The sequence below is a fragment of the Channa argus genome, chromosome 8 (assembly GCF_033026475.1).
Source record: "Channa argus isolate prfri chromosome 8, Channa argus male v1.0, whole genome shotgun sequence".
NCBI classification, from domain to species: Eukaryota; Metazoa; Chordata; class Actinopteri; order Anabantiformes; family Channidae; genus Channa; species Channa argus.
Window position 1 is genome coordinate 22,905,082 of NC_090204.1, and position 17,117 is coordinate 22,922,198.

Here is a 17,117-nt window from a genome sequence, read left to right on the forward strand (position 1 = left end):
TAATAATTCATTTCTTTTTAGTCTATTCCTACGTGAGATTATCAGGACACATTTACTTCATGTTTCAGGGGCTGCATCACTTTTCCATATAAGTAGGTTTAAGCTGCTGCTGAAACAGCTGATGATGTTCTAAAGTTCTTAACAGATGTTTCTTGCAGAGGTTTTGGAGCATGGACACTAGAGCACACACATTCCAGCCTTTGTTAGAGACCCAAAGAATTTGAGGTGAAATTCTTTACCCACATCTCATATTCAGCTTGTATATGTTGGCTAAATTCATTTAGCTGTAGCTTCTTTTGTTTTCTTCCTTTAAGGAGCTCACTAAATCTGCATCTTTTCTGTCATTTACTGACATTGCTTCTAACATACAGCCCCGATTACTGCAATGTACTGCTGTCAGGTGTAGCACATTCGAGCGTTAGAAACTTCCAGAGGGTCTGGAACACTGCAGCTAGGGTCCTTATCCAGCCAGGCAGTTAGATCACATTACACCAATACTCCACTGGCGTCCTAGATGCTTCTTTTACAAGAGTTTAAATTGAATGGCACCGGCATATTTTTACGTTCCATCTAGACTCCTCCACTCTGTGTATTCCCAGAGTTAGAAAACAAAAATCAGCTGGTAAAAGCCCCTTTTTTATATTGAGACCCACTCCTTTGGAAGAATCTGAATGTTACTATTAAAGCTAAACTAAAAACCTGTTTATATCCTAATACTTCTACTCGGTTCTCTTTTATTATTATTCCTTTTATATTATTTTTTTTGTTTGTATTGTTTTATATTTACTGTTTTTATAAGTCTGTATTAGTTTTAGTAGAAATTGTTTGCTAGTTCTTACTAATGTGTAGCACTTGTACTTGAAAGGTGCTATAGAAATAAAGCAAACAACAACAACAGCGACAACAATTATAATAATAATATTAGTAGTACTAGTAGTAGTTAAGTACTTAGGGACAACGGTTCAGAGCAACAGAGAGTGTGGAAAAAAGGTGAAGAGGCGAGTGCAAGCAGGTTGGAACGGGTGGAGAAAAGTGTCAGGTGTGTTGTATCAGCGAGAATGAAAGGAAAGGTGATCAAGACGGTGGTGAGACCAGAGATGTTGTTCAGCTTAGAGACAGTGGCACTGAAGAAAAGACAGGAGGCAGAGCTGGAGGTAGCAGAGCTTAAGATGTTGAGGTTCTCTTTGGGAGGGACGAGGATGGACAGGATCAGGAATGAGGACATCAGAGGGACAGCTCATGTTAGATGTGTTGGAGATAAAGTCAGAGAGGCCAGATTGAGGTGGTTTGGACATGTTCAGAGGAGAAACTGTGAAATTTCGGCAGAAGGATGCTGAGGTTGGAGCTGCCAGGCAGGAGGTCTAGAGGACGATCAAAGAGGAGATTTATGGATGTAGTGAGAGAGGACATGAAGTTAGTTGGTGTGAAAGAAGAGGATTCAAAGGACAGGGTTAGATGGAGACACATGATTCACTGTGGCGACACCTGAAAGGGAGCAGCCCAAAGAAAAAGAAGAAGTAGTACTAGTAGTAGTAGTGGTTTGTAAGAAATGTAATAATAATCGGTCTCTGGGAGTCTGTGGGAATATGTCACATCTGAGCAAAATGCACCAGGACAGTTAGTGAACTTATGTTTGAATAATTTCCGATCAGATATAAAACTTTAATCTTTGGTCTAAAGCATTTCACACACTGGTTCCATCCTGACAGACTGTCCTCTGCAGAACGTGGCACGAGCTCAATATAAATAGATCTATGTCCACGCAGAGGTTGAGGAGAATCTGTAAAGATGATTTATGTCATGATAAAGTGTTGCTTCCAACTACAGCTGCTGATGCTGACGGAGCCTCTTCAGCTCAGGAAAACAAAGAGCTGCATCTCGTCTTCTCTCAGACAGGAAATACCAGCGGAGCAGGACATTAAAATGACAAGATGCAGCAGAACCCTTCGTCCTCTCTCATGCAACAGCACGCAGAGGTCACGGAGCCACAACAGGACAGTGAATACCACACATTTGAAAAACACCAGATGGAGCAAAAAGAAACACATTTATCATTGTTTCACTTAGTTTAAGCTGAATCTGCATGAAGTGGTTTATCCTGAAGTGGACTACTGGCCAGTACAGGGTCAGGGGGACCTTGGGGGGGGGGGCTGCAGCATTTTAATCTAATATCTGCAGAGGGTCACTGTAGATCAACTGTGACGGGAAGCTTTGGACAGGAGTCAGCAAAACAGTGTGACAGAGACTCTTAAAACCAAAAGAAAGTGCACTGCAAAGAGACACAAATCCAAAAAAAAAGAGACACTAATTCATCACAAAGAGACAGAAAACCACCCCGTAAGACCGAAATCCATCCCAAAGACACACAAATGTAACAACAGAAAGTGACAAATCCAACACAGAGACACAAAAACCAACGTAAAGAGACACAAAACCGCCACAAAGAGACCCAACACTACTACATTACATGTGATTTTATTCCGGCAGTGTGTGGCAGTGGGATCAGTCTAATTCATGGCTCTCTGTTCAACGAGCTGAATTAATGAATAGCACGTTCTGGTGTTTTTGGCTCTAACACTAAGCTCATTGGCTCCTCAGCCCGTCGTCATGGGAACAGGACGGTTTGAGATGCGAGGTGCGAAGAAATGAAAAGGGGGTCAGACTTCGAGTCTTTGGACCAGTTTCAGTTGTAGACTAAAGCCTGTTTACCAGGTTCTGCTGAAGAATATATTAAACCGGAGATTGATCGGTGATTTGTTCGGATGTGAACCTGCAGCAGTGTGCGAAAATGATTTAGTTTCTTTGTGATTGAGTCATTACAGAAAGTTTGGGACATTAGGCTCAACAAGCTGCAGACTGACAATAAGCTCATCAGGGTCATATGTAATGGTCACTTCAACAAATCTCAAAGACCAAAATGTAATGAAATCCTACCACTAAATACTTTTCTCTTTTTTACTCTCGGAAACAATCACAATGAGGCAACAGGACTTAGTTTCACTTCCATATGCGGCAGCTTTCGTGATCCAGGAGGTCCGAGTTTTAACCTCTTCACAACTGGTTGCTGAACAGTTAATTTATAGTATATTTAGAGTTTGTTGTAGTGCTGAGCGTCATCACTTAGTCCTGAGAGTATGACAGGACTAGATAACAACAGCCTTGCATTTACTTTTATTTAATCTATCTATCCTTTGTGGGGGTCCTGACACCCCCTGCATGGGAAACAAAGCCCAGGACCTTAAGCAGAAATGTGATCCTGTCGGGGGGGGGTTCTATTTTAATGCTGCTTCATTCCAAACATTTCCAAATACAATCTCTTCCTGAAGGAGTGTTTTTATATTTCAGGGAAAATTTCAGCCTGTTTACAGACAGAATAGAGACTTTAATCCCCCCCCCTCTTCCCCCGGCCTGAGCAGAAACCCTGGAGGAGAGGAGTCTTTACAGAGCTCCTGCAGAAAATCCCTCTTTGTATATTTCTGCTCATGTGTGAGACATTCTGCAGCTAATGAACTATGCGTCTCTGGGGAACCACTCTGTAACACACGGGCGTCCACCTTGCTGCTGAATGACAATTCCTGTAATTGGATTGGACAAAAGTGAAAGGGAACTCTGCTGCTGATTCACAGGAAATTATGCTCCAACAAGCTGTGGGACAGCAGTGAGGAAATAAATATCTTTAATAAAAGCGCAGAAGTGCGAAACTGTACACACCACAACATTCAACTAAAAAAACTCCTGCAGATTATTCAGCATCAACACAAACGGGTTCTGTGCACAGAGCAGGAACATTGAAGGTGCTGCAGCACCAAACTTCGTTCTGAGGGAAGTGAAAAAAAAAACGTCTGGTCCCACTGATTGTCTTTGTCTCCACCAGGAGACAAAGACAATCACCAGGTGAAAGGACAGGTCACAGGTTAAATGCTGTAAAGGTAAAGCATTGTTCCTGATTCCTGCTCTGTTAAACTGTTAAGGGGCAGTTCACTAAACACAGGGTCCTCGGTTGCTGAAGTCACATGATCGGTCTGCTGCAAAATTACTAAAAGCTCATTGTGGACTGTTAGATACTGCAGTTCACATATTACATCATTTAGCAGTGGCTAATGGTTCAGTAGTTATCAGGCCACATGTTGGAAGATCAGAGTCACGTTAGGACATGGTAGCCATGTCAGCAGTTGGTGGCCACATATTGGAAGGTTGTAGCCACATGCAGGGCAATATTCTGAGACATGTTAGCCTCATGTTGACCCATAGTGGCCTGGGGAATAGTAGCCTCATGGTTCCAGGTGTAGCCACATGTTGGGAGTCATTTAACAGATCCTCTTATTCAAGATGATGGCACAAATTTTCACACAGAACAAGCCAAACACACACACACACACACACACACACACACACACACAAATATATATTTATATACTATCCTAAAATTTGACAATTATGTGCAAAGGCTCTTAAAGACCATAATGAAGTCACATGGTGAAATCAGTAGCCACATGCTAAGTTATAAAAAACACATGTTGAACACTAGTAGCTGCATTTTCATAGGAGCTAGTGACACATGGGGTCTGGTAGTCACATATCCAGGATACTGAAGCCACATAACTAAAGTCAGTAGCCCCCTGTGACGACATGTTAGCCACCTCTTGGCATATCAAAGCCATAACCTTATAAAGGAGATGTTGTCCTTTAGTAGCCGCATTTCTTGAGACGCCAGCGACATTAAGGACATAGTAGTCACGTTTTGAAACTTGGTAGCCTAAAGTTAAGCTCAGGCTGAAGGTGGCGCAGACTGGGGCAGCTGATAAAAGCCTTTCTTCCTGGATCTCCTCAGGTAGTCGAGGAGCAGGGCGGCAGCTGCTAGCCCAGCAGCAGCACAGGCGGCTGGGATGATGATGAAGCTAAGCCTGGGAGGATGGCCGCTGCTTCTCTCTGGAAGGAGACGGGGGGGGGGGGGGGGGACAGCTTAGAAGAAAGTGACACAAACTGGAATGCAATCTGATCTAAACTGGTCTGAACTAGTTTCACTGACCTCTGACGCTGATGCTGAAGACTGTGACCTGATATCCAAGGTCATTGGTCACGTTGACTTGGTACAGCCCGGAGTCTCTGGCTGTGACATTCAGCAGCAGGAAGATTCCGTTGGGGGAAAACAGCTCCGTCCCATTGGTCAGCTTCCTCAGGATCATGGCAGATGGTGGGAAGCTGATGGTTTGGCAGCAGACAGTGACATTTTGTCCCTCCTGGACCACAGCAGATGGCAGGACAAGGACTGTGGTGTTCCTTGGGGGAGCTGGACCACAAGAATGCAGATTTTAAAAAAGTAAATCCTCTCGGCCAACATTAGCATCTTCATCCAGGAAAACTTTGTTTAAAAAAAAACCAGTGGCTGTTTGTTGTAATAATGTAGATGTCAACAGATTTTTTTGTTTTCATCAGCCTGAATTCGACTGGCTGTTGGTTATTTTTTCCACACGGCTTTAATTGTTTAGACTTCACTGCAATTTCCATTAATGCATTAATAAATGATTAGTAAAACATTAGTGAGGTATTTATTTTGTACTTGTACTGCATGGTACTACAGATAAACAACTCAGGGACTAATTTCAACTCATTAATGTTCAAACAAGAAGTAATAATCAGATTTCTGCGATGCAGGAAGCGGCTGCTGAAGGAAACAGCCGTCGATTTTCAGAGTTGAGACGTCTGTGGTTTTAAGGCGGTATAGACAGTATGTGTCAAGGTTTTCAGTAGAACCTTTTATGACAAATGGTTATTGTATTGCTTTATGTTTTCATTATCATCTCTGGACGTCATGTACAGTTTCATCTTCTGTAAGCAGTTTGACGGCTTCACCTTAAGGGATCCTACTTCAGGATTTTTCAACCTGGTCTTAATAGAAACTCGAGTGTTTTCTTAAGCATGTTGAACACACAGTGTCACTGAATGTTTCCACCTTTAATACGACTTCACTACAAGAAATGAGAGCCACAGTTTACAGTTCTCATCCTGAATAAAAAGGCGCTTTAGTGGTCACACAGCTACAGGTAAAAGTACACACATATGCTTCCAAGTTAACTCTCATCACAACTTGTAAAGAAAGTTGCTCACTAAACAACGACGAACTGAGGCACAACTTTCACCATAATTAAAGGACTAACTTTGATAGATTCCCATTTGATTTGGCCCATGGACAGCTGAAGTTTCATGAGTCTCAGGTTTTATTCACTTTCCCAAATGTAAAACCAACCAACAGTCTTTTCAAAAATAGCTCTCACTTTTTATTAAGACCAGGTTTAAAAAATCCTGAACTTTTCCTTTAACTTCATTACTAATAATGTTATTATTGTTAATAAAGGGACAAAATGCCTCCAGATGATACACAGAGCTCCCTGCTAAGGAGACTGAGGATCTTGCAGAGGAGCAGGGATGAACTTTCATCAAAGACATTTTTGGAAATTTTAAAAGTTACATCTGGGACAGATGAAAACAGATTCTTTTAGAGGCCAGCAGGTGTTTGAAACCTCATCCTTCTTCAAACAACATCTGGAATCTGACACAATGATATGTCTATCCTGCTCTGTCCGAAACCAAATGTCTCTCAGCCAGTCCTGGTCTCTGCTCAGTGCTCAGACTTTGGTTCAAAACATATATGTCCTCTTTGTTTGGTTGAATCTTTTGTTCTCTTCAGTTTCAGGGGTGAGTTTGTTTTATTACATCTTCCTGGGGTCCATCTTTTGTTTTCCACGTTACATTTAAGAAGCAAACAGACACATTCTTAGTCTGCTGACGTTTATTTTGGCACTTGAAATGTCTTTTTATGTGTTTTATTTGACATTACATGACATGTAAGTCATGTCCTTATGTCTTTGTAATGTGTTTTTGTCCGTGTAAAGCAGCTTTGGACGTAAATCTCACATTTCATTTCCAGTTTTTCCTCGTAATTCTCCCAAATTTGCATTTACTCTCTTTTATGCTTGAAAAAAAAAATGCAGCTGTATGAATAAAAAAAAAAGTTTGAGATTATTTCATGTAAAAAGAATATTGTATTTCTGACCTGAAACCAAGTTTCATCTTGCCTGTCAAACGGCTGAAACTCGCGACCTTTAGTTAAACCTTTAACCCAACACTTCACCACCTGATCCTGGACATTTCTCTCTGTGACAGATGCAGTGTTACTGCTTCACCGCTCATTTTCCATTATGTCACTTTGTGTCTTTTTGAGACAACAGAATAGAATAATAAATACTAAATTCCTAGAATAACTGTGTCCAAATTAAAAGAATGTGAATATGTAAATTGTCTCTTTTCCACCTACAGAATCTTGAACAGGGACATGGAGATGAAAAAGCAGCAGCTCTTTCCTGAACAACTTAACCTCAGAGCTGGACGCGCTCAGCTCAGTTTGCTGTAATCAGCCTGTGAAGCGTCTGACACATTACTGAACAGAGGAGTCAGACTTTATTTCTGTCTGCAGGAGCGTCATGCGAAGGAGGTTGAGTGTTCCGATAAGAGACTCACACAACAGAAAGGGGAAGAATCCACACTGAATTGTGGCACATACACGTGTGTCAGTCACACTGTGCTGCATTAAACAGCTTCTGTGTGAGTGACACAGTGTTTGTGTTTCAGTTCAGCTGCTGCAGAGAATGTGCAAAATTAAATATTTAACACAACAAAATGAATAAATTGAAGGGAAGCTAAGAATTTCTCAGTGAGGAACATTTACGTCTGCAGCATCTTCTGCAAATATTCAGGTTCAGGTTAATGAAACCAGAACCTGGTGAAACTGTGGATGTTTCTGAAGCTGATCAGAAAATAAACAAACCTCTGACAGTGATGGAGCTGGACACCAGCTGAGATCCGAACTGGTTTGAGGCTTCGCACTGGTACTGGTCCGAATCCTCCAGCTTGGCGGAGAGATTGAAGGAGAGCCAGGAGGTGGTGTGGTCAGCCAACTGTAGCTCCCCCCCCTTCCTCCTCAGCACGATCCTGGGGGGCGGAGCTCCGTCTGAGTGACAGGTAAATGTCACCTTTTGGCCCTCTACCACCTCCTCACCTGTACTCAGTGACAGAGAGGTTCTTCTTGGAGCATCTGAAACACAGACAGACCGGACAGACATTACCCAGAGAAGCTGTGGTCTGAGTCAGCTGGACTTTACCTGTCAGCTCCAGTATCGAGTCTGTGAAATGCTCATTTGAGCCCCTGTGTGAATTGAGCAGGTCATTGTCTAGAGAATTACCAGAGGGTGAGTGGGTGACTTGACGTGGTCCCACTCAGTAAAACACCAGAAAAATCTATATTTTCTAATATCATACCTTACTTTTGTAATTCTGGGAACTGGGGTTATAAACATAACCCTTTGTTTCTAATCATGTGACCATTCATGCGTCGTTGTGCGCAGCGTACTTCCCGTTTTGCCCGTTGTGTGCCCTCCCCGGCATCACTCCTTGACAAAATCAAAGAGTGTTTCCAGTAAGAATGCGTCAGACACCAACAGCTGTTTCTGAGCTGGACATGGTTTATCAGCCACTGAAAAAACAGCTCAGGACTAAGATTAAACCTGAACCTGAGATTAACCAAACCTGAATGTGAGTTTGTGAAAATGAGAACCTGATTCTGTTTAGTTAAACTTTTGGTCAGGGTTGGTCATTTGATGAAGTTTAAGAAACTGGTGAATCTCACAAACCCTGAGACGGATTTTAAAAGAAACAAAACCCAAATCAGAACATTTTGTCTTCAGTGATACACAAACCCAACATGTAGGTGTCATTGTCCAAATACTTTTGGCCTTGAGTAAGTTTATGGGACAGACTCACAGTGGACCCGCAGAGGGACGCTGGTCCTCCTGGACCTCCACACCTCTCCGTTTTCTCTCAGCAGCTCCACGCTGCAGGTCAGAACCTGCTGGTCCTCCTTGACCAGGTGACGAAGAACAGATGAGATGTTCTGTAAAGAGTTGGAGAAGTTGAATTTCTCTGTCGTTAGAGTCGCGTTCCCCGACATCCAGTGGATCCTTAGCTCATTGGCAGAGAAGGCGTTAATGACATCACAGCGAAAGATCGCCTCCTGGCCCAGCAGGACAGTACCAGGATCCTCCAGAATTGGATCAAAGGGAAAAGCTAGAGAAACAAAAGAAACATGTTACAGAATCACAATTTAGCTGCTGCGGGTTTTAGATTTACAGGAGGAGGAAAATAAAAAAAAGGGAATGTGACAACACACGAGCTACTAAATGTTGGGGCCAGGTCCTTTCCCACCAAGTCACTTTAGATTCACTGGTCATTGGTGCCAACAAAAATATTCACTGTCGACCAGATTTTAATGATAAAGTCGAGACAAGAGCTAATAAATAATTTTGTCGGAACAGGAGGCACAACAAGCTCTGATTAAATGTTATTACCAGAAACAGTCAATTCTCCCCTCCCGTCTCTGTGTGGGACGATTTCACAATATTTTATTCCAAGTGCTCCAGTTGTAGTGGGAGGGGGCACTTCCTATGTCCTCCCCAGCTCAAACTGAAGACAGATCTCTGGAACCAAGCTAAACTCTCTGACCTTTGACCTATGGGCTCGGATAAACGGGACTAAATGTGCAACCCTGACTCTGGTCCAGTACTGACTCTGGACTCCCACTGAGCCCAGCAGAGACCTGGAGAATGTCTGAAATTAAACCCTGATGTTTCATACGAGGCTGTTTTTCCTCTGATGCCCAAACATGAGTCACAGTTCTTCCCCGTTCTCAAGAAACTCTCTATCATTTTAACAGGATCGTGGATTCTGTTTTAAGAAAAACTCCCCCACGTGTCAAAAAGACAAGTGGATAAAATATGCGGATTTAGTACATTTCTATTCTGAACTTGCTAGTGTGTAGGGGTTAACCTGGGATTTGTGGGCGGCTGAACACTGAACTCCAAAGTAGCTCAGGGTCAGGTGAGGGTTCATTTTATGATTATTTAACATCTTTATTTCCAGCGTGTAACAACACGTCTGGCAGGATCTGTTTCAGTGTTTCTTGGTACATTCACAAGTGAAAGTGAAGTCGAGCTGTGATTCATTTTAAAAGCTAAGTGAAACCGATGTGACCTCAGTTTCCAGCTTTCACTCCAGTTCGCTCCTTTCCCCCTGTTTCCAGCCTCTTTTGTATTATTTATGACTCCAGGTCACACCACCACTGTCTGACTAACAAAAGCTGATAGGGAGGAAAATTAGTGCGTACTGAGTGTTTCTGACATTTTACAGCTGCTCTGCCTCTATTGTTTATGGAGGTCTTCTTAAAGACAGGGGACAAAATAAGAAAATATCCTCTCATTTGCATGATCAACCGGACCCCAAAACTCCACGGATTTACCTTTCAACGATCACAGAAAAAAGCTGCTTATGACTTCACCCATAGTGGCTTACGTACATGAAATTTACGGGCTTGTTCAAAGGCTACGAACCTTTTTAAAAGAAAACTCAAATCTGAGCATCAACTTTGGAAGAACAGTAAAATCAGACTCCTCTACTGATCACAGACAAATGCTACTAACAGATGCTACATATCTGAGTTTTTTTCATGGTTTTTGGAGGTTTTTAAAGGTAAAATGTCCTAAAATTCAGCAAATAACATCTAAACATTAATTTGAACACTTAAAAGCCTGAATTCTCTCCTTTCAAAAAACAACTGAATTACACAAAAGTTCAAATGACGTAGTTCAATACATTTCTTAGGTTTTAATTTAGTTGGTCGTTTAAAGAAAAGCCATGAATCTCTTGGAATCAACTCATTTGGAAAACATTAGCAACGACTTAAATGTATAGTTTAGACTTCAGTGAATAGTTGAAATTAATTATTAAATAATGAACATAATAAGTGTCTATGGAGTAAATGGTAAATGGTTTTTTCATATTAAAATACATTTTATGGCTTTGATGGCAAATACCCTGATTAAGATGGAGGTGTTAGATGGGATTTGAGGGGAAAATTAAGGCTGAATTAAAGGACTTTTCTAAGATTTACAGACAGAAAGTCAAACCCAGCAGAGTTTTCAGTAAACACTATAAATTTACTGCAACTTTTTATCTAAATGTCCCAACTTGAACATGTTTGATTTTCCTCCCTCAACCCCGAGCTCGTTACCGACTAAGGGGCCTCAGACGTGTCAGACTCACAGTATAAGTGGACCTGGGCAGTTCTGTTCCTGAGGACAGAGCCACACTCTGCCTCACAGCTGAACCCTCCCTGATCCTGGAGGTCCATCTCCTGCAGGTGGAGCAGGGACTGTCCGTTGTCCTGCTGCGTCCTCTGGAGGACAGTCTGATTCTGGTCCTTCTTTCTCCAAGTGAGGGTGGGAGGGTGGAGACATCCAGAGGCTTCGCAGGTCAGGGTCAGATTCGAACCCCACTCGGCTTCCCAGGCCTGTGGACTCACATTCACCTGCAGAGGGTGAGCTGAAAGGACACGACAGAAATCACACACCCAAAGTTGTAACAGATGCAGGTTTGGTGGAGGAACCAGATTCTAAACGGTCTATAATTAATGATCTGTACTGAGGGGATTTTTCTGATGTCACTGTTTTGATCAACATGTTTGGGATATTTTAATTTCGGATGTGTTGTCTATTAACCCGGTGTGAACTGACGAGTGCAGCTACAGGTCAAACTCAAAGAGAGACCTAAGTTCAGTGGGACGCCACCACCAAAGTTATGTTTGGTCTGAACTTAACCCAGAGGACACGCGTCTCACCACATCAACTGAGGTCTTCACAGGGTCTGAAGACTTTTCATTTTCAACTTGGATTTGGGAATTTTACTCAGAAAGAAGGTCAAAAACATGGACTGAATAATTTATAAATTTGGATATTTATTTGGATAATTGCACAGGGGGGCGGCTGTAGTTCGGTTGGTGAGGCAGTCATCCACAGACCACAGGGTCAGTGGTCCTGGTCCCGGCTATTGGTCAAAATGTCTCTGGGCAAGACACTGAACCCCCAGCAGCCCATTCCCCTCCCCACCTGTGCAGAAATTGGGGAGGGTTGCGTCAGGAAGGGCATCCGGCGTAAAAACTGCCAAATCAACATGCGGACAATGATCCGCTGTGGCCACCCTGAACCCACAGGATAAGACGAAAGGACAAAAAAAACAAAAAAAACAATAAAAATTAATAATAAATTGCACAGACAGGTTTAAATTAAGTGGAAATCCTGAATGAGTGGCTGCACTGCAAAGTACAACCGAGCAATTAAATCCATATTAAACAATGTGCTATGGCCCTCACTGTGGCCAGAGGCAGTTTGGGACATTTTCGATGCGCTGGCATAAACACCAGAATATGTTTTGGAAAAATAGTGTTCCATCCCTCCAGGAAGATGTAAGAGTCTTGAAAAATCAAAGCGAACGATCCCTGAACCTTTCTGGCAGAGCAGGATAACCATACACCTTAGTGAGTCACCTGCTCGTATGTTCCCTCTCTTACCAAATAAAAACCGTGACACTTTGAAAAATTTCTGAAGCTGATCAGAAACAAACAGACCTGTGACAGTGATGGTCTTGGACACCAGCTGGGATCCAAACTGGTTGGAGGCTTCGCATTCGTACAGGCCTGAGTCTTTCAGCTGGGTGGAGACATTGAAGGAGAGCCAGGAGGTGGAGGGTTCAGCAAACTGTATCTCCACCCCCTTTCTCTTCAGCACGATCCTGGGGGGCGGAACACCGTCTGAAAGACAGGTAAACATCACCTCTTGGCCCTCTACTGTGTCCTCACTGGGACTCACCGACAGGTAGGTGTTGTTGGGGGGAGCTGTGGGAGACAGACAGGTTTACGTTGAGTAAACAGCCATGAGACAAAGAGGTGTCAAAAAGGATTCAACGAAAACACACAGAGAAGACAAAAGATACAAAAAAAGAGAAAAAGAAAGAGGAGGCAATGAGAAAAAAGAGACAACACAGAGACAAAAAGTAGTCAAAGAGGCATACGGGAGACAAACAAAAGACAAAAATGAGACCACAAAGAGACAAATAGTAGACGATAGAGACAACAACAAGGAGACAACAAAACACAAAAAGGGGACAGTAAAAAGACAATAAATTTTCAATAAACACACAAAAAGGAGACACAAAAGAGAAAAGGGAGACAACAAAGACACATGAAGAAAGAAAAGGATACAACAAAAAACAGAAAGAGGAAAAATAAAGAGAACCAAAAAAGACAGCAATAACAGAAAGAGGAGACAACTGGCCACAAACTGGAGACGACAAAGAGACGATAGGGACTCTCACCGTGAACAGTGACATTCACAGCGGTGGTCTGGTTTCCTTCAGTGTTTCGTGCCTCACACTCATACTGTCCAGCGTCAGACAGACTCACAGAACGTAAGACGAACTCATGTCCTTGTTTCAGTTGTTGCACCTGACCTTCTGGCGTCCTGAAGCTCCAGGTGATGGTGGGCTCAGGGTTTCCCTTCGCTGAACAGGCGAGAGTGAGCGTAGCACCGGCCCTCGTGATAACAGGGTCTGGGATGGGGGTGATGACAGGAGGATCTACAGAAGAAAGGAGAAGATAAAGATCCTGACAATCCAGAACATGATTCTTGAAACTGTCTGTCTACGCTAGATCCTGAGAGCTCCACCAGGTTTTAGCAGGATCACAAGAGTCTGGAAACAAGAAAAAAGATTCTATACCAGATTCTGGCATTTGGAAGAGGTCAAAACAAGATCGTCAGACTCAAACGTCAGACCTCAGACAGCAGGACTCAGACTTACAGAGCAGATTTAGTTGGACGGTGGTCTCTCTGTTTCTGTTTTCAGGTGGCAGTTCCTGCAGGTCCAGCGTGGCCCTGCAACCAATGTGTCCTCCTGAGTCCTGGTTCAGAGGGGTGAACTTGTATTCATTCTGGACTGATCTGAGCCTATGTTCTCCCACAGCGCTCTGCAGGATTGTATCACCTCTGAACCAGGTGAGGGTCAGCATTTCAGCAGGGTAAAGACCAGAAATGCAGCAGGTCAGAATGGACTCCTTCCCCAGTCTCAGTTGGTCCTGACCCGTGATCACAGGGTCTGATGGGAAGGCTGGAAATAACATGAGGAGACTGGTTAACACCTGTATCACACAGGTAAAGCAGTAATCTCCGCCTGAAGCAGCAACTACTGCGACTCTGCAGTGACAGAACATCAGTCAGACTTTCTCCTGAAATGCTTCATAACTGGCTCTGTACCGTATGGCTCACGGTGTTATACTGTGCGTCACAGCGCGTGTCACTGTGTGTGTTACATGATGCTACAGTAGTGTGTTACGTAAAATACGTTGGTGTGTTACAGTGCTTGTAATAGTGTGATACAGTCTGACACAGTGCATGTTGTATGTGTGTGTGTTACAGCATGTTCTTCAACACGTGAGTAACTGTAAGTGTCTTAAAGTGAGAGTGATGTGTTAGTGTCTGTAACATACGTTTGCTTTAGGGCGTGTTACACTCTGTTACGTTGTGTGTTAGAGTATACGTCGCAGTGTGTGTGTGTGTGTGTGTGTGTCTCCGTCTTTTGCACTGTGAACTCACAGTAAACTTGCACAGATGTTTTGATCTGCTTGGTTTCTCCTCCACAGCTGACTTTACACAGCAGAGCTCCTTCGTGTGAGGTGGTCACAGGGTCAAAGATCATCACAGAGTGGGTCTGGTTGGTGCTGAAAGGGGCCGTCACTGGCTGGTCCCCGAGGTGGGACCAGGAGATGCTGGTTGTGTTACATTCGTGGACGGAGCAGACCAGCTGCTGACGCTCCCCCAGTCTGAACAAAGGATTTCTGGGGAACACGTCAACACGGAGACCCTGAACGCAGCACAACCCCACCAGCAGCATGGCTGACAAGAAGAAAAGGGAAACATTATAATGTGCTGGCTCCTTACAGAGACCAGTGTTATCATGGTCTCTGTAATGTCTCAATTTCACCAAGGAAACAATCTGCAAATATGTACAGTAATTAATCGCTTTATAATGTGACACATAACAGTAGAGAAGCTCAAAAAAAAGGTTTTGGAAGTTGGTCATAAATAATAGCACACACAACTAAATGAGTACAAATAGATAAACATAATAAATGTAGAGAGGAAGAACAGTAAGAACCAGGACACAGAACACAGAACCAGGACATTCGTGAGTTTACCACACAAATAGGTGACATTTTCCTCGTTAATATGGATTTATAAGATCCATCCCAGAGCTTCCTGCTCAGATGATGAAGTTGTGATTCTCACTTTAGCCACATTTTACTGTCTCTTTGATTTATTGCTGATTTTTTTTTTCTCTTAAAATTCACTCGAAGAAACGGGGGAGACAGAGATGGTGAAGGAAACATATAGTCTATATACACAATATACACTTTGCAATTTATAACTAAATAAACCGAATGCAGCACAACACAACATCCCTGCAATAAAGTCTTCCAGTCATGATGAGTATAATGTTTAGTTGTGTTTGTGTCTGGGAAACAAAACTGGTGATTTTCCTCCGATTTTTTTCCATCTCACTCTGTGTTCTAGCCATCTTTAGCCATCTGTATCTCCTGACTTCAAGTCAGAGCATTTCCTCAGGCTGGGGATTAGTTACTGATTAGTTTATGGTAATTGTTGCTTTTTTCTCAGGCCTTGTAACATTTGAATGTAAAACACAAAGGTTCCTTCACACACTGTGATTTAATCTGCCCTCGGTGTTCATACTGAGGTCATCATTATGGTGGAAGGTTCAGTACATTTGCTCAAGCGCTGAACTCCACTGAAATTTAGAAAGCAGAACCGAATTATTCAAATTACATTTTAAAGCTTTGATGGAGCTTCGCATACAAAAAGTGAACAGAGAACTACACAGAAATAAAATGTGTGTGTTTTCTCAACATCTGGGTCGTGACCCCACATGGAGTCAGCTGATAGCTAAAAACTGATAATGTGACATTGATCTGTAATCAGTAATTACTAAGAAAAGCTTTAGTTTGATACAAAAAAAAACATTTAGGTAAAAAACCTTTCACACGATTTTACATGATATATTAATATAAATCTAAAAATAATGTCATGAACACGTCCACTACACGCCTGAGGAAGCCTGAACAAATGTGCACCATGAGACGTAATCTCCAAGAGAGGAGAATAATATAAATACGTCTTTAAACCTTCAGAATAGAAACACACAATAAGAGAGGACATTCTTACCTGTGATCCTGCAGAAAGACATGTTAATTCCTCTTGGATCCAAACCTCAGACACACACGCACAAAATAAATGAACGACTGAATGAATGAGTGGATGGATGGATAAACAGTGCAGCGTCTCCTTTTGTGTCGATGTCCCGGCGTCTAAAGCAGAAAATCAGCTCGACACAGTCAGTAAACGCCTCCTGAAGAGCTGCTCACCCTTTATACCTCCCCCTCCCCCTCATGCGTGTCCCTTTGTCTACAGACAACAGTGCCCCCCCCCAGGACTGACCGGACACTGCAGCTCTCTGAAGCTGCACAGTGAAAGCAGCCACATCACAGTTTTCTAACAAACTACATGTGCGATGCAAATCTATAAAAAAAAAACACAGTGTAGGTGATTTTAGCATCTACCGGTTATTAATATAATTAATATTTGTGGACTGTTATTACAGATCTGAATCTGTAACTAAGTAACTAAAGCTGTCAGACATATGTAACAGACCAGAACAATACTCGAGTAAAACGAGCCACATTCCATGTTAATGTGATGTAATCAGTGATGATTATTTCACTCAAACTACTTAATTCAGCCTGCGAACAACCTGTTGGAAAGGACGTGGTTTCACAATCCCGCCAGAATAAAGATCAGTTGCTGTTTCTTCCTTCTGCGGTGTTTTAAACATTTTCTGCGTTAGTGCAGCTCAAAGTCAACGGTTTCACTCCACAGGAAGTGAAGGTCAGCATCCTTTTATTCAACTATGTCTGTGTCTGTTAAATAGTTCAGAAAAGACATGTAAGGGAACAATAGGATCCAATCTTCACACTGAAGTCAGAACGAATCCTAATGTTGAATTTCAACATTTGTCCGTTATACATCACTTGTGACAAACGGTTCAGATATGAACCTTTTTGTTCGACTGTGTGTGTCAGTGTCTGACCTCTGATCAATCAATTCATT

At 42.6% G+C, this 17,117-nt stretch overlaps 1 protein-coding gene across 1 annotated transcript; it reads right to left on the minus strand.

Annotated features, from left to right (window-relative positions):
* Positions 1–3,659: 3,659 nt before the first annotated feature.
* vcam1b (vascular cell adhesion molecule 1b) lies at positions 3,660–16,356 on the minus strand. Its single transcript, XM_067512534.1, has 10 exons — positions 16,176–16,356; positions 14,532–14,831; positions 13,741–14,046; positions 13,258–13,518; positions 12,512–12,778; positions 11,152–11,430; positions 8,818–9,120; positions 7,826–8,092; positions 5,030–5,290; positions 3,660–4,929 (listed from the first exon to the last, which is right to left on the minus strand). Exons 1-10 carry the CDS (start codon positions 16,195–16,197, stop codon positions 4,769–4,771), a joined length of 2,427 nt encoding a protein of 808 aa, XP_067368635.1. The 5' UTR covers positions 16,198–16,356; the 3' UTR covers positions 3,660–4,768.
* Positions 16,357–17,117: the final 761 nt, after the last annotated feature.

Bases quoted from the DNA above. Each gene is read 5' to 3' on its own strand.
- vcam1b (XM_067512534.1), bottom strand. From the start codon at position 16,197: ATGTCTTTCTGCAGGATCACAG. The intron at 9,121-11,151 runs GTGAGTCTGACA...TTGTTTCTCTAG, and splicing joins TGCCCAGGTCCACTTATACT to CTTTTCCCTTTGATCCAATT. The intron at 8,093-8,817 runs GTGAGTCTGTCC...TCTGTGTTTCAG, and splicing joins CGTCCCTCTGCGGGTCCACT to ATGCTCCAAGAAGAACCTCT.